At 53.7% G+C, this 21,956-nt stretch overlaps 1 protein-coding gene and 1 pseudogene across 2 annotated transcripts in view; both read left to right on the top strand.

Annotated features, from left to right (window-relative positions):
- Positions 1-14,715, top strand: part of UBOX5 (U-box domain containing 5) — a 28,812-nt gene extending 14,097 nt beyond the window's left edge. Inside the window, exons 1-6 of one of the 2 annotated variants that reach the window (XM_056121771.1) lie at positions 8,723-8,782; positions 10,524-10,618; positions 11,642-12,818; positions 13,622-13,738; positions 14,110-14,358; positions 14,389-14,431. In XM_056121771.1, coding sequence (XP_055977746.1) covers positions 10,565-10,618; positions 11,642-12,818; positions 13,622-13,738; positions 14,110-14,318 — 1,557 coding nt within the window. In that variant the 5' untranslated portion in view covers positions 8,723-8,782; positions 10,524-10,564 and the 3' untranslated portion in view covers positions 14,319-14,358; positions 14,389-14,431. Of the gene's footprint in view, positions 1-8,722; positions 8,783-10,523; positions 10,619-11,641; positions 12,819-13,621; positions 13,739-14,109; positions 14,359-14,388 lie in introns of those variants that run through there. The other variant, XM_056121770.1, reaches the window with a different exon arrangement.
- LOC130030471 (tRNA N(3)-methylcytidine methyltransferase METTL6-like) lies at positions 7,589-8,746 on the top strand (annotated as a pseudogene).
- Positions 14,716-21,956: the final 7,241 nt, after the last annotated feature.

Genomic DNA, 21,956 nt, shown 5'->3' with positions numbered 1-21,956 from the left:
GTGTGGTAGGGAGGAGCGGCGGTGTTGTGGTGCTTCAGCAGTAGTGACTGTGTGTGTGTGTGTGTGTGTGTGTGTGTGTGTGTGTGTGGTGGTGCTGGGGATTGAACCCAGAGCCTCACACGGAAGGAAAGCACTTACTGCTGAGCCGCATCCCTGATTCAACAGCAGCAAAGAAAACTGGTTCTCATATACTTTGCTTTAAGCTTTGCCAACTGAGCCAACCAGGAGACACCATTCTTTCTTTGGGCTCAGAGGGAGTTCACTCCCAGAGATGTTTAGACATTAGTCCTGTCTGTGCTAACAAGTGACCCCTTAAGTAGAGCCAGGAATTCTTTTTTTTTGTTTTTTTGGTTTTTCTTTTGGGGGGGGTCCACACCTGGCAATGCACAGGGGTTACGCCTGGCTTTGCACTGAGGAATTAACTCCTGAGGGTACTAGGGGGACCACCATATGGGATGCTGGAAATCGAACCCAAGTCGGCTGCAAACACCCTACCTTCTGGGCCAGGAATTCAAAACCAGGTTGGTGGGATGCATGGCATGGCCCTTAACTGCTGTACTAGCTCTCTAGCTCCTCCTCCACGCCTCCCCTTTTCCCTCCTCTCCTTTGTTTCCTCCCCTCTTCCCCCTTCCTTTTCCCCTTCCCTGCCCCACTTTCCCCTCCCTCCCTCCCTCCTGTGGGGGTCACTCCCTGTGATGTTAGGTCCCGCAGTGCACGGGTCGGGCGTCCTTGGTGCTGAGGAGACCTTGCGTTGTTGGTATGTGCTCGACTGTTGAGCCACATCCCGCCTTGGATTTTCTTCTCTACGTTAAATCTTGTCATCTCTGAAGAGAAGTAGTTTTTATTCCTTTCCATGTTGGCTCCATTTTAATTTCTTTCTGGTGTCTAATTGCTTTCTATTCATAGTTTGCTGAATAATTTCTTTTTTTTTTTGGTGTGAGTATGTCCTAAATAGTACATGGAACAATTTTTTTTTCTTACTCCTGGTTTTTAGTAGTTTTATTGATAGAAAAACAGTATCAGCTTTTAACATTACTCATGGAGAAACTTGGGAACACATTTACCATGGGGTGGAGGGGGGCTGGAGTGATAGTACACTTGACTTGCAAGGGGTCAACATCAGTTGATCCCTGGCTCTGCATGATGCCCTGAGCACCTCCTGGAGCACTGTGAACAAGAGTCTGGAGTGGCTCCTAAGACCATCTTAGTGTGACCCTATCCAAGCCCCACCCCCAGCCACGCCCCAGTTTACCATTTGACTGTACCATTTGGTTGGTATAGCTCTTTCTCCTGTATTATTATTTCTTTTTCCCAAAAGCAAGTTTTCATTATCACATAGGACATTTTTATACATTTTTGGGGGGGAAGGAGGGCTCCTAAGTGGTGTTCAGGTGACCCAGGATATTGTGTTTTGGTTTAGTTTTTGGGATACACCCCACAGTGCCTAGGGATCATTCTGGCGGGCTTGGGGTACCATATGGAATGCTGGGGGTTGAACCCCCATCATCTGTGTGCAAAGCAAGAGACCTAGTCTCTGTACTGTCTCTCCAGCCCCATTTGGTAATATTTTGGGAGGACGCCTTCAGGAGAATCTAGTGATTCTCAGCCTGGCTCTCTGCAGATAGTGCTCAGGTACTGACATGGTTCTGCTCAGTTCCAAAGATGCTCACATCTTTTAAACATCGGTTACCTGTCCAGGAGATAGTATGAAGAGTAGGCACTTGCCTTGCACTCTGCTGACCCGGTTTGATTCCTGGAACCACATATGGTCCCAGAGCACAGAGCCAGGAGTAAGTCTTCCTGAGCACAGTCAGGTGTGGCCCATCCCCCTAATTCCCCCAACTCCCTAAAAGAATATCCTAGTACCTAACTTAACATTTTTTGCTGTATTAAAAAATTTAAGTTATAACTTATCATTTAGATAATACGGATCAATGTGCAAAATTTCTGCGTCCTTCCCCCCCCCCACCAATGTGCCCCTGACTCCCCACCAACTTTTATTCGCTAATTTGTCAATCCCAAGAAAGATCCACTAAGGCAGGCTGTGTCGAGGGCGGTTCTGAACAGGAGATTGTAGACAACATGCAAAGACGGGCTCCAGCAGTTAGAAATACTGGGATGATTCTGGGGCGAGATGAGAATCCCGGGAACAGGGTCCTGGAGGATAAGGCCCGAGGTAGGGTTGGGCCATGGGCCAGGGAGAGCCACACCCGCACCCTGGGCTTTCCTTGAAGTTTGCTGGCGCTGCGGCCCCCTATCAGAGCTCTGGCCAGCCGTGCCTTGCTCTCTGCCTCCAGGTCCCGGATGGTGGCTGCTGTCTGCTTGTGCTTTGTCCCTATAAAGCCCGTGTTGTATGAGTCAGTTCCACACATGTCAGATTGCAAGGTTCTGGGCTGAAAGGATTGGAATGCGTGTCTGTGTGTAGGAGGTACACGTTCTGACCCTGCCATCTCTGTCCCCTGAGCATTGCCAGGAGTGACCTTCAGCACGCCCAAAATAAAAAGGCATTGTAGGGGCTGGAGCGATAATACAGCGCTTAGGACGTTAGCCTTTCACTTAGCGGACCTGGGTTCGATCCCCGGCACCCCATATGGTCCTCTGAGCACCACCAGGAGTTAATTCCAGAGTGCAGAGCCAGGAGTAAACCCTGAGCATCACCATCAGGTGTGGCCCAGAAAGCCTCCCACCCCCCCCAAAAAAAAATAACAGAAATAGTTCAGTGGGTAAGATACTTGCCTTCTTGCCTTGCATGCAGTGGACCTGAGTTCAATCAGTAGTAATACATATGGTCCCCTGAGCACTGCCAGGAGAGATACCTGAACACAGCGGGGTATGGTCCAAAAACAAAAAAAAAAATTGTAAATCACAAGATTCTTTTAGACCCACACTTTGGTTCTGGCCTGTGCCCTCCCAAACACCCTTTTTGGGTTTTGGGGTTCACCTGCCAAAGCTCAGGTATCACTCCTAGTTATGCACTCAGGGATCACTCCTAACAGAGCTCGGGGGACCATGTGGAATGTTGGGGATCAAACCCGGGTCAGCCACGTACAAGGCAAACACTACCTGCCGTGCTATCGCTCCAGCCTCTGGTCTGTGCGTTTCTGTCTGGTCTGACCGTGGAATGGGCTCGGACAGCTACATATGATCCGGCTCTTTAAAAAATGCACACAAGTCACATCAGCTTTTTTCTTGGATGGACAAGTAACTCAATTTAGAAATTACAAAGAAGTACTGTGCGTCTCTAAAAGCTGAAGTGCCCAATTTATCAAATTGCTCAGTGCATTGGTATTCCACCCACTCTCGGAGGTTAAATGCTTTTCTCTTATTTGACAGGTAATCTTTTCTTCCTTTTTTCCCTCTAACCTGTTTGAGCCTCGTCTCTTTAAAACGTGTATCTGTCAGAATGACTTTCCGTTACATTTCCGTGTGCCTCAACATCAGATTGTATAACTCATAACTCAGCTGTGGCAGCTGCTTTGTAGGCCAAGGGGAAATGGCTGCTTCGGTGTTCGCAGATGTCACGGTACACGGTAGCCCGAGTCTCTTCCACAGCTCTCCCACCCTCAGGACGGGTTCTTCAAGAGCCAAAAAGTTGATGTTGGCTACCTTGCCTTTTTTTTTTTTTTTTTTTTTTAGTTTTGGGGTCATACCTGGCGATGCTCAGGGGCTACTCCTGGCTCTGCACTCTGGAATCACTCCTGGTGAGCTCAGGGACCATATGGGATGCTAGGGATCCAACCCGATTTGACTGAGTATAAGGCACATGCCCTACCCGCTGTACTATTCAGCCCCTGCCTTTATTTTATTATTATTTTTTTATTTTTTTGCTTTTTGGGTCACACCAGGCGATTCTCAGGGGTTACTCCTGGCTCATGCACTCAGGAATCACTCCTGGCGGTGCTCAGGGGACCATATGGGATGCTGGGAATTGAACCTGTGTCGGCCGTGTTGGCTGCATGCAAGGCAAACGCCCAACCCGCTGTGCTATGGATCCAGCCCCAGCCCCTGCCTTTAAAAAAACAAAAACAAAAACAAAGCTTTAGTTAGGGAAGGAAGAGAAGGTAGGTAGGGAGGCCGAGATTATGGGTGCAGTCTTCTAAAGAAGGGTTCCCTCCATTGGCTGCTTTTAAGCTTCCCAAAAATATAGACACTGAGCACTGCTGGGTGTGATTCCCCCAACCCCCCCCCGCCCCCAAATAGAAGACTTATTAAAAGGCATTATCAGACATTGTGGTGGTGTTGGAGTTGTTCTGTGTCAGGACTGCAGCTGTGGTTATGCGAGTCTACGCACATGTGACCGACTAAGCCTGCCTAGAATCACACCTATGCTTCCTGGGGCTAGAGAGACAGCACACAGCGGGCAGGGCGCTCACCTGGCATTGGCCAACCCTGCTTCTATCCCTGGCACCCCACATGGTCCCCGAGCACCCCAGGAGTGAGTTCTGGGTGCAGAGCCAGGAGTGAGCCCTGAGCACCCCTGGGGGTGGGCCTAAAACAACAACAAAATTTAAAACTTAGAAAGGAAAAGCTTTTCTTTGAAACCCTCGAGGATGTTCAGTAATATTTTATGCACATTTTTCTTCCTGCCTTTTTTTTTTTAATAGAATGCCACTCCCTGAAAAATAAAAAAGGAAGACAATTTCAAGAGGAAGTTGAGGCTGGCAGGGGCTCTGAGCGGCTTGTCCTTTGAGGGATGGGGGGGGGTGTCATTAGAGACCATTTGTATGGCCCCCCTTGCGGTTCAGGGGAGAGGGGGAGCAGATGAGCCTGAGGAAAGGGAGTCCCTTGACGGGTGAATTGCCTCTAAGTGGTTCCCAATTGCTGCTGTCATCAGGGCAGGAGGGCGCCACTCTCCACTGCTGTCATCTCTCTCCCTGGCCATGGCCTTCCGTGACTTCCCTCTGGCCGGCAGCTTCCAGACCCTTTTTTACTGTAACTCCTAGTAAGATGAAACAGCTTTTCCATCAAAACCCAGAACATTAGCCCAGATATAAAAATGGATACCATCAAATAACAATAACTCTTAATGCACTGTGCATTCTTGTATGGGGCATGGAGACTTTTCCTTTTTTCCCTCCTTCCCTCCTTCCTCCTTCCCCTTCCTTCCTCCCTTCCTCCCTCCCTCCCTCCCTTCCTTCCTCCCTCCCTCCCTCCCTCCTCCCTCCTTCCCTTCTTTTTCCTCCCTCCCTCCCCCTTTCTTTCTTTCTTTCTTTCTTTCTTTCTTTCTTTCTTTCTTTCTTTCCTTTCTTTCTTTCTTTCTTTCTTTCTCTTTCTTTTCTTTCCCTCCCTCCTTCCTTCCTTCCTTCCTTCTTTTCCCCCCTCCCCCCTTCCCCCCACCGAGGCTCCCTGGCCCCTGCCCCAGCCCTCCCAGGCTCCCTGCCGGCAGCACTGCACTGTTTTCCCCACCTTTCTGCCTGACTCCAGCTGTCCTGGTTAGTGTCCATCTCCTTTTGTGCCCGATCTTGCCTTCTGGCTCTGGTTTAGCACATGTCCTGCCCTTCAGAGTCACCCTGGATGTCACTCATGCTTCTTAGGTATCTCTAATTTACTCCTGTGGCTTTTTTCCCTAACTTCTGGGTGGACGTGGGGTCATTTCTTTCATCCAGAACCACAACAAGAGATGCATTTTAGGAAGGATAGCACAATGGGTAGGGCATTTGCCTTGCATGCGGTCAATCCAGGTTTGATCCCTGGTATCTCCTATGGTTCCCCAAGCCTGCCAGGAAAGATCCCTCAGCACAGAGCCAGGAGTAAGTCCTGTGCACCACTGGATATTCCCCCCCCAAAAAAAAAGGGGAGGTGCATTTTATTATCTTAATTTTCCTTCTACCCTTCCATTGGTTTGGTTTGGTTTTGGGGCCAAAGTTTGGTTTTACGGCAAAGTGCAGGGCTTACTCCTGTCTGCACTAGGGGTTACTCCTGGCAGTCTTCAGGGGACCACGTGGTGCCAGGGGTCAAACCTGTGTTGGCTGTGTGCAGAGCGTCTTAAATAACCCCTGTACTAGCTCTTGTCCCCCCACTCCCCTACCCTCTGCTGCCCACTGGTTTTAATGCGTTTATACCCCATCCACCCATCTTGTACCAGCGTGATTTTCAGGCAGCTCTCACAGTATACACCGTGACATAAAAAGTTGAAAATCCAGCTAGGCAGATTTGAGATTGGCCCGCTAGATTTAATTCGGAGTTTGTAGCAGCCTAAGTAAAGAAAGAATCCCGGTCACTTTTAGTCACTTTCTATTCATACTGTAAGAGCCAATGGAAGCGGCCTCTGACTCTTGTACTGAGACCAAAGAGAGAATTTCCCAGGGGTCTCAGCGAAGACACAGTCAGGGCAGAGAGCGTGAAACAGCAACGACTTTCTGGAGATGCTTCTGAGGGACTCCTTACCCAGAGCCACGCAGGACAGTGAGCACTCTGGGAAAGAGTCGTTTGCAGTGGGGAAAGGCCACAAGGGGTAATCAGAACACAGTCTGGGTGCTGCCCTGAGGGCCAGCCCCAAGGAGTGATGCATCTGGCTGTCAGCTGACGTGTCCTGCCACCCTGGTGTCCTGTGAATTTCACAGATTGGCCACGGAACTTTTTTTTTTTTATCAGCGTGTCACATTTATTTTTGCTACAGCTGAGGATCCACGTGGCTTAAGCAGTCGGTGAGATGCTGGCCGGGGCTCAGAACGCACCACCTCCGGGATGCCGCGCGAGAGGACCCACTTCACCTGGCACGAAAGTGAACTTGACGTGGATAGCCTGAGTGGTCCCTAAACATTCTCTCACCTTGGTTCCAGTAAGAGCCACAGAGAGCAGGTAGGCTGGGTCTGGTCAGACGTAGGTCCAGGTGCTGTCATAATCCCCTGGGGCATGAACAGCCTTAGATGCAGGTGTGAGAATACTCCTGCCGTGGGCTGCCTATGTAAGGAGGCTTGCCTGGAGAGCTGCCCCGGGGTCTGGCAGATCTCTCGGTGGGCTCAAGTACAGGCTCTGTGTATGGGAACCTTGGATTTGATACCCAGAACCACATGTCCCCCAGCAAGGAGTGGCTAGCCCTGCCCCCTACCCTCCACCAACCCCCCCCCCACACACACACACACACTCCCCCATCACTCAGTGTGACCCAAAAGCCAGAACAGCTTGAGATGGGCAGAAAGGCAGTCCACATTACGGAGCTTATCCACATTAAGTGTGGAAGAATTAATATTTGGGGGTCTGGAGTGGGAGGCCCGCAGCCCCCAGTGCTCAGGGGCTACTTCTGGCTCTGTGCTCAGGGATCATGCAGAGCTGAGGCATGCATCTGGATCTCCCACATGCAGTGCTCTCCAGCCCACTGAGTTGTCTCTCTGGCCCAGGAAGTGACAGTTTAAAAATGAATGATCCTGGGCGGCGGCGGTGAACGCGGCCTGGTTCCATTCCCATGGCATGGACCAGGTTGAGGGATTAGTGCGCTCGACCGTGCCCCACAAGCACCAGGTGCCACATCAGCTATGCGCCAACCCAGCCTAAGAACTCCCTCTAAGAACATGCTGTCTGCTGTCAGATTGGGTTCCTTAGTCATGCATCTTCAGTGGTGTTGAGTGACTTACCATCACATTGTAAGATGTTTTTTCTGCAAAGGAAAGAGCTGCAGGCACGGATTCTCAGCTCGGAAGAAGAGGAGAAACTGTAAAGAGACCAGATCATAGTATTTGATTTTAAACAGCAAAAGTTGGAGAAAGAGACGCAGAAGAATTGGGATCTTTTTTACAAGAGAAATAGTACTAATTTTTTCAAAGATAGACACTGAACCACCAGAGAGTTTGAGGAGCTAAGATCTTGTAGGGAGTTTGCAGATCAAACGTTGATTAAACTCAAAGCTGGCTGTGGTGTTGGTAATTGTTTATTCCCTCTTTTGGAAGAAGATCAGAATATCTTTGCCTGTGCCTGTGATTTTTCTCCAAGAGCTGTAGAGTATGTCAAGCAGAATCCTCTCTACAGCGCCGAAAGATGCAGAGCATTTCACTGTGACCTGACGAAAGACGACCTTCTGGAGCAGGCCCCCCGGACTCGGTGGATATGGTCACGCTGATATTTGTGTTCTCCACAGTGCACCCAGAGAAGATGCCCCATGTCTTACAGAACATTTACAAGGTATTGAATCCAGGCAAAAGTGTGTTGTTTTGTGACTATGGGCTCAACGACCACGCCATGCTGAGGTTTATTTTTTGGGGGGAGGGGGTCACACTCGGCGGGGCTGGAGCGATAGCACAGCGGGTAGGGCGTTTGCCTTGCACGCAGCTAACATGGCCGGCCCGAGTTTGATTCCTCCGCCCCTCTCGGAGAGCCCGGCAAGCTACCGAGAGTATCTCGCCCGCATGGCAAAGCCTGACAAGCTACCCGTGACGTATTCTATATGCCAGACACAGTAACAACAAAGTCTCCAATGGAGACGTTACTGGGCCCGCTCGAGCAAATCGATGAACAATGGGAGGACAGTAACAGTGACACACTTAGCTTTGCTCAGGGGTTACTCCTGGCTCTGCATTCAAGAATTACCCCTGGCAGTGCTCAGGGGACCATATGGGATGCTGGGAATCGAACCCGGTTTGGACGAGTGCAAGGCAAACGCCCTACCCGCTGTTCTATCGCTCCAGCCCCCATGCTCAGGTTTAAAGCCGGCAGGAAGCTTGGAGAGAACCTCTACGTGCGCCAAGACAGAACCAGATCGTATTTTTTCACCGCCGAATACCTGGCACGACCCTTCATGGATGCAGGTTAAGAAGAAGTGGTGAACGAGTACGTGCTTCGGGAGGCAGTGAGTAAGAAGGCCTGTGTGTGCCCAGAGTTTTCCTACAGAGCAATTTCCAGAAGACACCGAAGATTCCCTCACTCCCAGGACACCCAGATCCCAAGTCTGACCTTTCGCAGGGCTGAGGTGGTTCGTTCACTTGAGATATTGAAAGTCACTCATGAGTTGAATATTTCTTTATATTGTAGTTCTCAAAATGAAAGTATATGATTTTTTTATATTATTAAATATCAAGCAAAAAAAAAGATCATGAATGCTTACTTAGATATTAGAAGTTATAGAAAGGAAATAGGGTTTGTGTAAAACATCTGACTTTAAGCTATTAACTTCCTGTCAAACCCTTGACGGTATACCCAGCTATGCCAGTATTATTTCAGTATACCCATCTTACCCCTATTATCTCTCCAGCCCCTGCAAAATAAGGAGATTAGGGCTTACTTCAGAACTAGCAAAATGGTAAGATTTTTCTGTTTTTCTTCTTTACATATTTATTCTTTTTTTTTGCTTCTTGGGTCACACCGGCAATGCACTCAGGAATTCCTCCTGACAGTGCTCAGGGGACCATATGGGATGCTGGGAATCGAACCCGGATTGGCCACATGCAAGGCAAATGCCCTACCTGCTGTGCTATCGCTCCAGCCCCTTATTCTTTTTTTTTTTTTTGGATCACACCCAGCGATGCACAGGGGTTACTTCTGGTTCATGCACTCAGAAATTACTCCTGGCTATGTTTGGGGGACCATATGGGATGCTGGGAATCGAACCCGGGTTGAGCCGCATGTAAGGCAAACACCCTACCCGCTGTGCTATCACTCCAGCCCCCTCCAGCCCCTTATTCTTAAAAAATTACATATATATATTCACACACACATGTACTTTGGGGTCAGAGTGGTAGTACAGTGGTTAGCACACTTGCCTTGGATTCAGCCAACTCGGGAGGTTAGATCCCCATCATCCCATATGGTCCTCCGAGCCCACCAGGAGTGATTCCTGAGCACAGAGCCCAGAGTGAGCCCTGAACATTAGCCTCCCCCCAACAGATAAACGGTACGGTCAGTAGGGCTCTTGGGGGCAATAGTAGATGGGTAAGTTGCTGTACTGTCTCTCTGGCCCCTCTCTAAGATTTTTAATCAGGATGTACAATTACATTGGCAGGTTTTGAATGACAAAGTGTTGAACAGTGGCTCTTCCTCTTTGGAGCCCCTGTGGATAGAGTCCCCTCTCTGCACTCAGCTGTTTGAACCCCCCTATCCCTGTGGGGGGCCCTGCAGGCTGATGGGCCCTGCCTCTTTTGGCGCCGTAGAGCAGCTGTCAGCCAGAGAAACACCTGTTCTGTGATTGATCGAAATCTCCGCAGTTGACCACTCACTCATTTCACAGCATCTCACAGGGGCTACAGAGTACACGCAGACCCCAGGCGCTGGGTGTGGGCGGGAGAGATAGCACAGCAGGTATGGTGCTTGCCTTGCATGCAGCCCAACCCGGATTCAGTTCAGCATCCCAGACAACCACCAGGTGTGATTCCTGAACGCAGAGCCAGGAATAAGCCCTGAGCTCTGCCAGGTGTGGCCCAAAAACAAGCAGGAAAAGAAAAAGGGAAGGAAAGGAAAGGAAGCAAGGGAAGGAGGGAGAGCCAAGGTCTTCAAGTTTTCGTTACTATCCTCTTCTGCTTTTGTAGGAATCAACTTCCCTACATTTGGAATTAAATTTTTATTTATTTAACACCAACTTTTATTTTCCATTTAAGGCCATTTCTCATGCCTGGAAGCTCTCCTTTTCTCCACAAAGATGGTAATAAATCTTTGCCTTCCACAATTCAGACCAAGGATTTCCTGCAACAAGGTAAACAGATGCATCCACATACATCAGTATACACTATTTGTCATGTTCCCCCTCTCTTCCCGCCTGTGTCTTGGGGCTGCCGTCGGGACTGATGGGCTTCTCCCCTCCTCATCTTATTCAGTGTATCGCAGTGTAGGTGAATGGGGCCGGGCTGCCCCTCTCGAGTCACCGCCTCCCGACTCTGAATCATCCTGTCGGGCTTTGTACTTCTCCTTCTGACCACAGGTTTAACTCTCCTCAAAGTCATAGTGACATGAGAAATTCACCGCCTCCTCCCCACCACCCCCATTCTTGCTAATGTCTCAATTGACGTAGTTCTTCATATGAGTTAGTGGCCTTCCCTACCATACACAGGAGGGTTTGTCTATGCAGCACAGAGCCAGAAAAAGGAAATAAGGAAGCCCCAGGGGAGGGCAGGAGTTACTCCTGGTGGTGCTTGAGGACCATTTGGAATGTTGGGAACAAACCCGAGTGGGCCACGTACCAGGGCAAGCACTGTGCTGTCTTTCTGGCTCCCTGTACTTTTTTTCCTAAGGAGGCATTGCTGGGGCCTTGTATAGGGGGGATGTATGTTGTCCCACTGTGCTCCGATCCTGGCCCTCATGCTCACACTTGTCAGGAGGGTCAGGGCTGGGGACTCGGCCGCCCTCAGTCTATGACCTGCACCCAGGTGCCTGCAGAGGACCCCAGAGGATTCTGTGTAATTGAAGAAAACTTTTTGATGATGTTTTCAGTGACATTCACTGATGCTCAGGGGCCTCCTTGCCCAGCTCAGTTGCTGGGGGACCAGATTGGTGGGGGGGGGTGGGGGGGCGGGGCTCAAACCCAGGTCTCCTGCATGTGGAGCCTGTATCCAGCCCATAGAACTATCTCCGAGCCCTGGCTGAGGAAGTTTCAAGTGAGGCATTTCAAACCTTTTTTTTTTTTTTTCCAAAAATTTTCTTCAAAGTAGCAGGTTCTAGGAAACGGGTTGCTTGGATCGTAGTCAAGGCAGGAGTTGGTTCTTCTTGTTGTTAAACCTAGATATCGGCAGACGGTTACGAAGTCGAGAACCTCATCTCTGAGGACGCTGCCAAGAGGAGCCGCGGCTTCCGGACGGAGTACTTCATCAAGCCGCCTGTGCACGTCACCCTGTCCTTCCCCTTCAACGTGGAGCTCTGCCGCATCAGCCTGGACCTCGCGGGGGGCGGCGTCCAGGGCGCCAGTGGCGTGGAAGTGTACACCTCGGCCGTGGCCGGCAGAGCGATGGGGAACCCCTCTGAGTGCAGGACCCCGGGCCTGGCCGAGCCGGCTGCCCCGGACAAGGAGGCCTTCACCCTGGTGGGCAAAGTCCTGCTGCGAAGCCAGAGCCAGGTGACCTTCAGCCACCGCGGCTTCAAGGCCAGGCCCCCGTTTGGCCCCATGGAAGCCACGCTGCCCTCTCCCGCCGCTGTGGCCCAGGAGCTCTGGAGCAAAGGGCCCCTGTCCCTGAGCCACGTGGCCCATCTCAAGATCTGTGTCACCCACATGACAGGGGGCGGCGTCCCCGGCATCCGCCGGCTGGAGGTGTGGGGGCAGCCCGCCAGGACTTGCTCACAGGAGGTGATGGACAGTGTCCTGCTGGCGGCCACCGCCAGCCCTGCTCCGGACTCGGTGTCGCTGGCCCCGGCCTTGCCCATGGAGAGTGACTGCGCCCCGGGCGGCCAGCCTGAGGGCCCCACGGCCCCCGGCGGCCTGCCCGAGCTGGCGGGGGACCTCGGGGACGTGCCCGAGGAGTTCCTGGACGCCATCACGCTGGAGATCATGCCCTGCCCTGTGCTGCTGCCCTCGGGCCAGGTCATTGACCAGAGCACTCTGGAGAGGTGCAACCGCGGTGAGGCCAGCTGGGGCCGTGCGCCCAGCGACCCCTTCACAGGCGTGGCCTTCACGCCGCACTCACAGCCCCTGCCGCACCCGGCGCTGAAGGCGCGCATTGACCGCTTCCTGCTGCAGCACACAGTGCCCGGCTGCCGCCTGCTGGGCCGTGCCCAAGCCACGGCGGCCGTGACTGCCGCCTCCATCGTGCTGCCAGGGTGCAAGAGGAGGATGGAGCCAGCGGCCGCCGCCTGCGCCTCCGCCACCGGCCTGCTGGACACACCCACTACCTCAGAGCACCCCGCCAAGAAGGCCAGAGCCGCCACCACCGCCGAGCCAGGGCTGGCCCACATGGACTGCTCCCCAGGTAGCCCTCCCGCAAGCCCGCACCTTCCCCAGGGCTTGTGGTCGGGAAGCCCGGCCTAGCTTGGGCGGCCCCAGCCCCTGCTGCAGCCCCCTCCCAGGCCGCCTGCGGAAGATGGGCACGCAGGTGGCAAGTGTGGCCAGCTGGGACTGGAGAGATTTGTGTCCACTCTAACGTGTGGTTGAGGCATGTGCCCGGGAATTGTGGAACCCATTGGCGCCTGCCCGGTTGGCTGGCTGCTGGGGTCAGGCTCAGCCCTGTGCCCTGTGGGCGGGTGCCTCAAGAGGCAGGTCTGGGTCCTGCACCCGGTGGCCTTGACAGCCCCGCATCTGCCGGGTTTTGTAGGCTGGAAGCAGGCCAGTCTGCAGCCCCTTTTCCAGGGGTAACCGAGGGCCTCAGCAGGAAGTTGGGGTTCCCCCGGAGCCGTTTTAGATACCCCTACACCATCAGTGCCGGTTTTATTCAGTGTTTCGAACCAGGAGTGCTGGTGCTTCTGTTCTGTCTGGGTCTTTTCAGTAACAGTGGAGCTGATGGTGCTTTTTTATTTCTCATTTTGTTGTTTTGGGGCCTCACCTGGCCCTATGCTGGGCGCCCAGCCCTGGCGGTATTCAGGGGACCTTACGCAGCGCTGGGATTTGAACCAGGCTGGCGGGGACATGGTAGGCAAGTGTCTTAACCTTTGTGCTACCTCTCTGGCCCATCCTTAGGTCTTCTCACGTGAGAAAACACACCGGCCTCTGCGGCCCACCTGGCCTTCCCTTTGGCCAGACCTCCCCAGACCTTCTGGCCTGTGCCTCTCTCCGCAGGTCCCATGTCCCATGAGCAGAAGCTGTCACAGAGCTTGGAGATGGCCTTGTCGTCCACCCTTGGCTCCATGCCCTCCTTCACGTCGCGACTGACCAGGGGCCAGCCCCAGCATGCAGGTGCGCGGCAGTGGCCCTTGCAGGGTACTGCGGGGCGGGTCCTCCTGGTCCCTGTCCTCCCCCAGGAGAGCTGAGAGTGGGAGCAGCCTGCAGCCCCGCCATAGCCCCGTGGGATGTGGGAGCAGGACCCTGGCTCTCCTTCAGGGGGGTGGACGGAGGGTGGTCTCCTGCCGCGGGTGGGATCTGGCCAGTGGGTTGCCCCTCTGCTGACCAGGCCCATTTCTGCCTCCCCTCTGGCCACGTGTCCCTTCCCTGGTGCCGCGCCTTGCTCCGGCCTGGCCGGGTGGGAGTGCACTGGGGACACCCCCAGGAACCGCCTCAGCGCTGTGGCCCTCCCTAACCCTGGCCTGTTTGCCTCCCTGATCCACCAGGGCAGCCTGGGAGCGACCCGGGCCCCGCGTGCGCCGCCTGCAAAAGCCTGTGTTCTCCCTACTTCCAAAAGGAGCCAGTGTACCAGCTGTCCTGCGGCCACCTCCTGTGCCGGCCCTGCCTGGGGGAGAAGCAGCGCACCCCGCCCATGACGTGCCCGGCCTGCCAGCGCCCCTTCGCCAGCCAGGACGTGCTGCGGGTGCACTTCTGACCGAGCCGCCACGCCCGGGGAGTGCCCAGTGCTGGCCCGGGTCAAGGGGCCTCCGGGCTGCGGCCTCAAGCCGGCCCCCACCTGACCTCCGTTTTCCTGGGGGGGCTTTCTCTTTCCTCCTCCCCCCATGGAGCACCCAGGCCCTGGGGGAAGGGCCGGGGAGGGGGTGCCCCCCTCCTGCTCAAGTGGCAGCAGGTTGACAAAGCCATAGTCGGGGCTGGGAGCGCCGGGCGGTGTCTGCTCTGCTGTGTCCCCTGCCATCCCCCCCCCCCAGAGCCCAGGGCCTGCTAAGCGCCTGCACCCCCGTTGAGGGCCCCCCACTTGTCTGCACACAGCCCCATCCCGGGGGTATGAGTGGAGCACAAAGACTGGCCCAGGGCCTCAGCCAGCCAAGTGTCACCCCACAGTGGACTGCGCTGGGCGTCAGGGGAGGGACTGACTCCCCCCACTCCACCACCAGCCCGCTTGGAGCCTTAATAAAGCGCTGGTTGACATCGACTGTGAGCTTCCACCTGGCAAGATGTCCATCTGTCCTGTCTTCCTCCCATTCCCCTTCTTCACACACCAGTGGGACCAGTACAGGGCAGCTGCCACTGGCCCCCGCATAAGAAGCTGCATTTTCAGGGGCTTCTGATGTGCGGGGGTTGGGGGGCCCCCTCTGTGCTCAGCTACTGGCCACCTGCTGGCTTGCACGCTCTGCCCCCAACAGACAGACAGACAGACACACTCTTTTCTGTTGGGGGTTCAGTTATTCTCTATTTCAGAATTTAGAGATGCAGCAGGGAAAGGACTTGTTCTCAGACAAGCTTACTGTGCCCATGATTCTGACCTTGCAGGGAGTGCCCGCCAGTGACCGGTGTCTCTGTGTTCTGTGTTTTATCTTGGGGCTCCCCCAAGGAAGGAGACGGGTGTTCTTTCTGGCAGAGGGGCACAGGGATGGGGAGAGAGGCACATGCTAAGACTCAGACGCCCAGGCTGCCCACCCAGGACTGGGGCGTGGGTCAGGCGGCTGGGTAGGTGATGGGGTGGGTCAACTGTGGTGCCCGGGACCAAATCCGGGGACTCTAGAGTGGGCCGCCACCAAGGTGCTGTGGAGAGGAGAGGACAGCCTGAAGCCTGCAGGGGCCACCTGGGCTTGCCGCTCAGCTATGAGCTGCCCCCTGCCCACTGCCCTCCGCCCGTCTTTGCTGATGTTCTTGACAATGCCCAGCTTGGCAAGACACAAAGCCCAGTACTGCAGACACAGCCCATGCCCACCAGCAGGTGGCGCCCTCTGCCCTGCCTGGCGGCCACAAGCTCCTGCAAAGGCAGGAGCAGAGCAGAGCTGCCCAGTTCCAGACGCCGCTGGGGGAACAGGTCTGCCCTGCATCTGGGTGGAGTGTACCCCACATCGACGGGACTCCAGGCCGAGTTTCTCCCCCCCAAAGTGGTCTTCGCTGCCCCGACCTTACCACACAAAGGCTGCTCACCTCAGTGCCTCTCCCGGAAATGGGGGTTAACTTTCTCTCCCTGCCCAGGGCCCAAGGGCGGGTCATTTCCCAGCAGAGCCCAGAGCAGTCTACTGGGCCCTGCTGTGAGGCAGAGCCCCTTCTCTCGTGTCCCCTCCGCCTGGGCAACCCTGGGTCCTCGGCAGAGTGGCCTTGAGGCGCTGTGACCTGATCTGGCTGTGGGCCCCAGTCTCCAACCCAGGCGCAGAGAGGGAGCTGTCCGCTGAAGGGTCACCTCAGAAGTAGCCTGGGAGTCGAGGAGCCACGTGGCCTGGAGCTGCTGTACCCCCCACCTGCTCCCCCACCCCGCTTCCTCTTCTGAGCCCTGCATGAGGCCTCCCAGCTGTGAGGCGCTTCTCCCTGCCCTGGAAATGGGGCTGTGTAAGTAGGTCTGAGACAAAAAGGCTGCCCCTGCCCACTTTTAGGCTGCAGCCCTCCCGCGGGCCACTGTGAGGCCATCCAGTGGGCAGGTGGCTTCCTGGCTCAGCTGCCTCGCTCCCGGTCCACCTCTTGCCTCGCTTGCTGACAGACAGCAGCAGGCGAGAGAGCAGGGGCCGGGCTGGGACGAGGCGGGGGCTCCGGCATCACACGCAGCATCACACACACACACACACACACACGTGGCCTCTCCCCCATGTGGTGCTTCAGTGACCCCCAAGGGCACGTGGTCTGGCACCACTGACCTCCAGGGCACCTCCAACCCCTGAGCCACCCATGGAGTTGACCCAGGACTTCAGCACTGCACACACCCCTGGCCTTGCACTGCGCTGCTGACACACTGGGCCCAGTGTCACCGGGAAGGGCCGGTCCGCCTTGTCCCCCGCTGTGCCCAGCACTGCTTGAAAGGATTGGGACTATGGAAAGGGAAGGGGATTTTAAATGTAGCTCCTCCATCACACCAGTCACATTTCAGTTGCTTAGTAGCTGCAATACTGATTGTGAACATTTTCATCCTTCCAGAAAGTTCTACTGTGGAGTATAGGAACAAAATAGGAACTTGGGGACTCTGCCTTGTTTCTGTGATCTCTATTGGGCACATCACTTTGGAGAGCAGGGAAACGGAGCAAGGGATGTCTATAACAAAAAGCCCGACAATGGGGCCCAGAACCAGACGTGCTGAACCCAAGGGCCAGAGAGCTAATACGGGATAAAGTGGCTTGCTTTGCATGTGGCCAAAATTAAAACTCCACCTTAATCCCCGGAACTGCATAATTCCCCAGCATTACTGGGGCAACCCCTGAGCACTGTCAGGTGTAGCCCCACCCCCTACCCCCAAGCCAAAAGCAGGTGTGTGGGTTAGAGCACTAGAACAGTGGGTAGGGAAAGATTGCACTCATCTGTGGAATATAAAGTAACAGAATGGGAGACTAACACCTAAAGGACCAGGAGGTCTGCTCCCCGACTCGGAAACCAGCCTCACAAGCTGGGGGAAAAGGCAGCTCAGATAGAGAAGGGAGCACCAAGTAAAGGATGTTGGGAGGACCCATTCGGGTTGAAAGATGCGTGCCGAAAGAAGACTATAGACGGAACATGATGGCTGCTCAATACCTCTATTGCAAACCACAACACCTGAAAGGAGAGAAAGAGCAAAAGGGAACGCCCTGCCACAGAGGCAGGGCAGGGTGGTGGGGGAAGGGGTGGGGTGGTGGGAGGGATGCTGGGTCCACTGGTGGTGGAAAATGCACACTGGTGGAGGGACGGGTACTCAACCATTGTATGACTGAAATGCAAGCACAAAAGTTTGCAAGTCTGTAACTACCTCATGGTGATTCACTAATAAAAAATTTAATTTAAAAAAACGTTGAGTTTCCCTCTCCGTCCTGAGCAGAGCCCCGGCAGCTGAGGCCTCTGGGACCCGGCCACAGCCATGCTGAGACCACTCTCCACATGCTAGGACGAGCCTTACGCATGAAGGAACCGGCAGAGGAACCCAGTTGTGCGGGACCCAGGGCTGAAATCTCTAAGCCTGCTTGGATCAGGACTGGGCCTCCTCCATCCAGATTTCCCATCTTCCAGTAGCTAGACAGTTATACCCACTGACTGCTGTGTAACCCCATCAACGGCCAAGATCCAGAGATTATAAAACCAAACTCTTGGAAGTTCTCGCTCTCAGAACCTGGCAGGCTAGCGAGAGTATCTTGCCCTCATATATGCCTAACTGGGAACACCTGTAAAGGTGATGAGAGGCTGCCCCAAAAGCCTCCATCCCTCTCAGTCTGGCAAGCTACCGAGAGTGTCCCACCCACACGGCAGAACTTGGCAAGCTACCCATGGCATACTCGATATGCCAAAACAGTAACAATAAAAAGATAAATAAATAAAAAATTTTAAAAAGTGGGTAGGGGGCTTGCTTTCACTTGGTCAACAGGGTTCAAACCACAGCATCTCATATGGCCCCTGAGCGCTCCCAGGAGTGATCCCAAAGGACAGAGTCAAGAGTAACCCCTGAGTATCGCTGGGTGTGACCCAAACTAAAAAAAAAAAGAGAAAGTTTTGGGGTTGGAGTGATAGCACAGCGGGTAGGGTGTTTGCCTTGCATGCGACCAATCCGGGTTCGATTCCCAGCATCCCATATGGTCCCCCAAGCACCACCAGAAATAATTCTTGAGTGAAGAGCCAGGAGTAACCCCTGTACATTGCCAGGTGTAACCCAAAAAGTGAAAAAAAAAACAGCGAGTTTAAAAGAAAAGCCTCTTAGATGGCCAAACCAGGCTAACTACTCACAAATATCATACATAAATCACAAGCTGGGAGCATTTTGGTTACTTGTATTCCTAAGACACAGCTTCTAAAAAAAGAGCAGCCATGGCCTCACCTCAGCCATGCCCGTGGGAGGCCCTAGGTTCCATCCTAGAAGTGTCAGGCAATAAATAGCCACAAGGAAAAGCAAATGTTTCTTTCAACAGGTCAAAAGACTCTCAACCTTGCATCTTAGGAAGAAATAAACACACGCTCTGCATGGGGGAGCCATTGGGTCTGTCCCCAGCACTGCACGCCCGGTAGAGTGCATGGAGCAAGGCTAAGAGTGACTCCCAAGCACTGTGCTAGGAGCAGCCCCTAACCACCACTCAGTGTGGCCCCCTAAAGTATCAAATTCCGGAGGGCCAGAGGATGGTATAACAGGGCATTTGGCTTGTCCCAGATTCGATCCCCAGCATCCCATATGGTCCTCCCAGTACGGCCAGGAGTGACCTGTGAGTGCAGAGCTAGGAGGAAGCCCTGAGCACTGTGGGGTGTGGCCCCCAAATAAAACAAATTGTAGCAGAGTAGCAGTAATTGGGAAGTATGTCCCCAAACAGTCAGCTTCCTTTCAGCATCCTAGCAGATGCCCTGGCACAAACACAGAACTAGTATCTGCTGTGGCCCGTGGGACCATATTGGCCCCCACAGAGGGGCCAGCTGTGTCCAACTGGCAGGCCAAGAAAAACTGATTCACACAGGCATGATGTTGCATATATTATCAAGATAATTACTGAGGCTTTGGAGGCCATCCATGTGATTTGCGTTAAAGAAGAAAACTGAGCTGGAGAGACAATGCAGGGGTTGCGGCGCTGGCCGTGCCAGGCCGTGCCAGGCTGACCTGGCTTCAACCCTCAGCACTCACTGCATATGGTTTCCTGAGCCTGCCAGGGGTGATCCTTGAGCACAAAGCCAGGACTAAGCTTTCAGCACCACTGGATATGGCCCCCAAACAAACAAAAAGTAAGAAAGAATAAAAGAAATTCAAAAACTTTTTATTTTTATTTATTTTTGTTTATTTTTTGCATTTTGGGTCACACCCGGCAATGCACGGGGTTACTCCTGGCTCTGCACTCAGGAATTACTCCTGGCGGTGCTCAGGGAACCATATGGGATGCTGGGAATCGAAGCTAGGATGGCTGCGTGCGAGGCAAACGCCCTACCCACTATGCTATTGCTCCAGCACCCAAAAAGCTTTTTTAAAGTTATGAATTGGGGGCAAGAGTGATGACAGTAGGTGAGTGAAGGCACTTGCCTTGCTCACAGCTGGCCCGTTTCCACCCCCAGCAGGACTCACGGTCCCCATTCCCACTCGCACCCCTAACTTGCCAGGAGTAACCTGAGCACAGAGCCAGGAGTAAGCTCCAAGCCCGTTCTCCGACCAGAATAAATAAGTACTGGGAAGTGATAGCACAGCAGGTAGGGCATTTTTCCTTTTTTGTTTTTGTGTTTGGGCCACACTTGGCAGTGCTCAAGGTTTACTCCTGGCTCTGCACTCAGGGATCACACCTGGTGAAGCTCAGAGCCCATATGGGGTTCTGGGGATGGAATCTGGGTCAGCTGTGTACAAGTCGAGCACCTTACTGTATTATCTCTCGGGCCCCTCTTATGTACTTAAACCTCTCCTCTCTTTGGTCTTAGCCTTGTCTGGTTTTGTTTGTTTTTAATACAAAGAGTATTTTCTTTCTGGGTTTTCTATGTTTGAGGGGAAGGATGGGGGGTAGGGTAGGGGTTGGGCCACACCCAGCTGTGTTCAGGGCCTGCTCCTGGGTCTGCACTGAGGAATCGCTCCTGATGGAGCTTGGGGGACCATACAGGATGCTGGGAATCAAACCATACCCAAGCTAGTCACTTGCAAGGCAAGTGCCTGACCCACTGTGTTATCTCTCTCCAGCTCTGTACAAAGGAATATTTTCATACATTGTGTTCTAGTATTAAACCTGGGGAGGGCCGGGGAGATTAGTTCAAAGGGCTAGAGAAGAAGCCTGGCATGTACAAGGTGCCAGATTCTATCCTCAGCACTCCACGGCCACTTGGGCATCACTAATAGTGGCCCTGGTTCAGGCTGGAGTGATATCACAGCGGGTAGGGCATTTGCCTTGCATGCGGCTGACCTGGGTTCGATCCCCGGCATCCCATATAGTCCCCCGAGCACTGCCAGGAGTTAATTCCTGAGTGCATGAGCCAGGAGTAACCGCTATGCATTGCCGGTTGTGACCCAAAAGGAAAAAAAAAAAAGAGTGGTCCTGGTGGCCCCCAGCATTGCCAGCCCCAAGCATCTAAACTTAGGGCCTGGCACTACCAGGCCAGTTTCAGGGGTAGTGACCCCATGCCCCCCAGCACTGCTGAAAGAACCCCTCACCCTAACCCACCCAGGAGCGACTATTGTGGAAATTCTCACCCAAAGTCAGTGAAAAACCCTGCAGCATATTTTTAGATGCGGGAGACTCGGTTTATTACGCTAGCGGGCCCAGGGAGCTTTGCTCCAGAACTGGGCTCAGAACAAAGGCGAGATCTCTGTATTATAGAATAGCTGATAGGGCTTTGCAGGCAGCTGGCAGGGGAGAACAGAAGCATGAATTCCAAAGCATGTTACTTTGCAAGGCAACGTGACATGGACCACCTCAAGGTCAAGAGCACATTTGGATAACGTGTAATTCAGACATCCTGAATGCACTTGAAGGTCACATCTCCCAGACTCAGCTGCCCCTTGCAGCTCCTGCTCTCTGAAGTATGCCTGTTTAAAACATGGGCAGGGGGCTCTTCTTCATCTCCTTCATCGATGAAGGAGTCTTTTGTTTTGTTTTTGTTGTTGTTGTTGTTTGGAGGTCACACCCAGCCATGCTCAGAGCTGACTCCTGGCTCTGCACTCAGGGAATCACTCCTGGTGGTGTTCAGGGACCATATGGGATGTGGGAGTAATTGAGCCCACCCTACCTGTTATATACTATTGCTCCAGTCCCACAACTAGGACAGATGAGTGGAGAAGAAGGCTCCGTCTCACTAGCTGCCCTGCAGAGAGAGTTCGGAGGAGCTGTGAAGACTGCCCGCAGGCCATCGGAGACAGAAGGTGTGAAAGATTTGACCAGAAGCTGAGCACCATCCTCAGGGCTCTGAGCCCCTTTCCACAACCCTTCTTCCCTGTGCCCTAGAGGAAGCTGGTCTGGAACCCGCAAGCCCCCTCCTCTTCATCCCAGGATGCCAGCCCCTGAATTGGTTGGTTTTTCTCTCACCAAGTCTGGTCTCCTGCTTTGGGCTCCAGCCAGCTGCGAGCCTCCAGCTCCTGGATCCAGTCTCCAGGTGTTGGAAACAGAGGCAGGATGGAGGGGATGCTGTCCCCCTCAAACAGTGGGGATGAACCGGGTTTGCAAAAGGGAATGTGGGGAAGGGGAGGACGTGGAGGCTGGGCACC

The sequence above is a fragment of the Sorex fumeus genome, unplaced genomic scaffold (assembly GCF_029834395.1).
Source record: "Sorex fumeus unplaced genomic scaffold, SorFum_2.1 ptg000044l, whole genome shotgun sequence".
Lineage (NCBI taxonomy): Eukaryota > Metazoa > Chordata > Mammalia > Eulipotyphla > Soricidae > Sorex > Sorex fumeus.
The sequence above is the reverse complement of the archived record's forward strand: the minus strand, read 5'-3'. Positions and strand labels throughout refer to the sequence as shown.